The 2335-nt window shown below is 41.6% G+C and overlaps 1 protein-coding gene across 1 annotated transcript; it reads left to right on the top strand.

Moving 5' to 3' along the window:
* The first annotated feature begins 302 nt into the window (after positions 1 to 302).
* Positions 303 to 1670, top strand: POLD4 (polymerase delta 4). Its single transcript, XM_087688688.1, has 2 exons — positions 303 to 752; positions 1384 to 1670. The coding sequence occupies exons 1-2, from the start codon at positions 533 to 535 to the stop codon at positions 1575 to 1577; spliced, it is 414 nt and encodes a 137-aa protein (XP_087544814.1). The 5' UTR covers positions 303 to 532; the 3' UTR covers positions 1578 to 1670.
* The last annotated feature ends 665 nt before the right edge of the window (positions 1671 to 2335 follow it).

Genomic DNA, 2335 nt, shown 5'->3' on the forward strand with positions numbered 1-2335 from the left:
ATGATTATTGTGTTGTTAATTGTGAGAATAAAAAGTACAATTGTCATACATATAAGAGAGAGAGAGAGAGAGAGAGAGAGAGAGAGGATCCTTAAGTCAAAGAGATAAGACATAGGGAATAAGCAACCATATTATTACCTAAGTTGTAATGCCATAACAATTTTAGAGAATAAGTTCAAGGTTTAGGGTATATCGTTAAAAGGGAAGGTGTTTCGAGGGAAGGGGAGACAAAGAGAGAGGGGACACTCTCGCTTTGTGCTTCCGAACACGGGTCCTAGTGTGCAACGCTAGCATATAGAACGGTTAGAACACTAGATAACCTGGAGGCTCGAAGAGAGTGAGCGCAGCGCTAGCATATAGAACGGTTAGAATAGTAGATAACGTGGAGGCTGGAAGACAGTATCGAGGGACGTGTGCGTTACTCATCCCTCCGGCGTCCTTATTGAGTCGTGTGTTCAGGACTCTTCTCTCTGGTGTTCGTATCGACTTGTATTCTAATCTCGAGAACCAAGATCACAGGCGCCAGCAGGCGATGGCTTCCGGCAAGTCGAACCTTTCTTCACTGTATCAGCAAAGGAAGAAGCCCTCGAATGGCAAGGAGAAGAGGGCCATCGGGCGGCAGTCGAGCAACAAATTTGCAGATAAAGTTCACGCCACCCTCGAAGAAGCAAGCTCTGCGGCTTCTAGCCTCGGCTCGGGGCATTCTCAGCCCGCAGCCCTCGTCTCTGCTGGCGGTCAATCAGACATGGACGGTATTACTCAGTGCATGTGTCCTTTCTTTCTTCAGAGATGAAATTCACAGACCAAGAGATACTCTTTGATTCTTGGTTCTTTGGATAATGTAACACGTTGGTCGACATTTTTCCTCTTTTGTCGCTTAGGTTCAGATCTGAATAAAATAAAAGTGATTTATAAGACAGTAAAATATATATGAAGACAATGGGAGCAGTTGTGAAAATTACTGTCAGACCAATAGAGACAATCCAGGTCTCATTAGCGAAGGTTGCAAGGTCATAAGGGCCAACTGGAGTGCTTTCTTCTCATCATGCTGTGAAAAATCGCCAAATGACTTTAGTGATTAGCTGTCGCTTCTTCTTAAATTCTAATAAATAGAACACCCTAGCATACTTGTTTTGATTTCACATGGCAAGTCCATATTGTTCTTCTATGATCTTTCAAAGAAGACCTAATTTACGTAGTCGACATAGTTAGTACACTCATTGCATTATAATAAGATATTGTGAAATCTGGGTGTAGCATTTTGTTTTCTTTTTTTGGCAGACATAGCTTTCAGAAACATTGCATGTTGTGTATAGCAATACATTTACTGTTGAAACATAAATTAGTTGGAAAAACCATAAACCTGATTTCTGTGTTTTACAGCCGAGTATAATGAACAAGAGGATATGTTAAGGCAGTTTGATATGGACATGCGATTTGGCCCATGCTTGGGAATGACAAGGTTGGAGCGCTGGGAAAGGGCGGAGCGGCTAGGTATGAACCCACCTCAGGAAGTAAAAAAGATCCTTGGGCAAGCAGGCGGAAGCCCTGCCTGCCTTTGGGAGGGCAGGGTCTGATCCAATATTATTTAAGACAGCAAGACATTTAAATGTCCATTGGTGAAGGACTTGTACAGTATTTTTGGAACTTAAATGCAGATTATCTAGATCACTTTTATGTGCTTGAAAGTTACTAATCTGCAAAAGTTTTATATACTAGAGATGAAGGGTCTTGGTGAGATTAGCAAGGCATTTAGCAGTTTAATAGGCATTCATGGACATGTACATGCATATCTAATTATATTTTTAGGGCTGAATGCATATCAATATCTGCATGTTTATGTTATGTAAATCCATGGTAGATGTTGTACATGTGCGTGTGCATCTACATCCCCTTTGTTGAGCTAAAAATGCATTAGCTTCACTTAAACAGCCCCAAAACATGCTTAATTAAGGAAGAAACCTTGTTTATTTAAAAAGAAATGCGCTCCTAGAGAGTGTCTGTATCCTATAAGCACAAACCCACTTGGGAGGGCCCAAACTTTCTATAAATAGGTATGCTGCCCTCCATTCAGTCTTAATCTCGTTTTTGCAGATTTCAGGTATTTCAACTTGCTACCCATACCCCAGATGCGGAGAACATCGCGGTCCAAGCTGGCCATTGTTGTTACAACAGTGTTTGGCGCATGTTTCTAGCTTACACACACTATTTGGAGCCGATTTTAGCATGTTGACTGCTGTTGTTGGTTTTTCTTGCGTTTTTAGTCTTTCTCTCTCCTGCAGCATGCGTTCGCTGTTTTCTCTCTTCTGCAACCAACGTTTTAGTATCTCTCTCT

This window comes from Lygodium microphyllum, chromosome 11 (genome assembly GCF_053477565.2).
Source record: "Lygodium microphyllum isolate KBCC chromosome 11, Lygodium_microphyllum_v1.1.10, whole genome shotgun sequence".
Taxonomy (NCBI): Eukaryota; Viridiplantae; Streptophyta; class Polypodiopsida; order Schizaeales; family Lygodiaceae; genus Lygodium; species Lygodium microphyllum.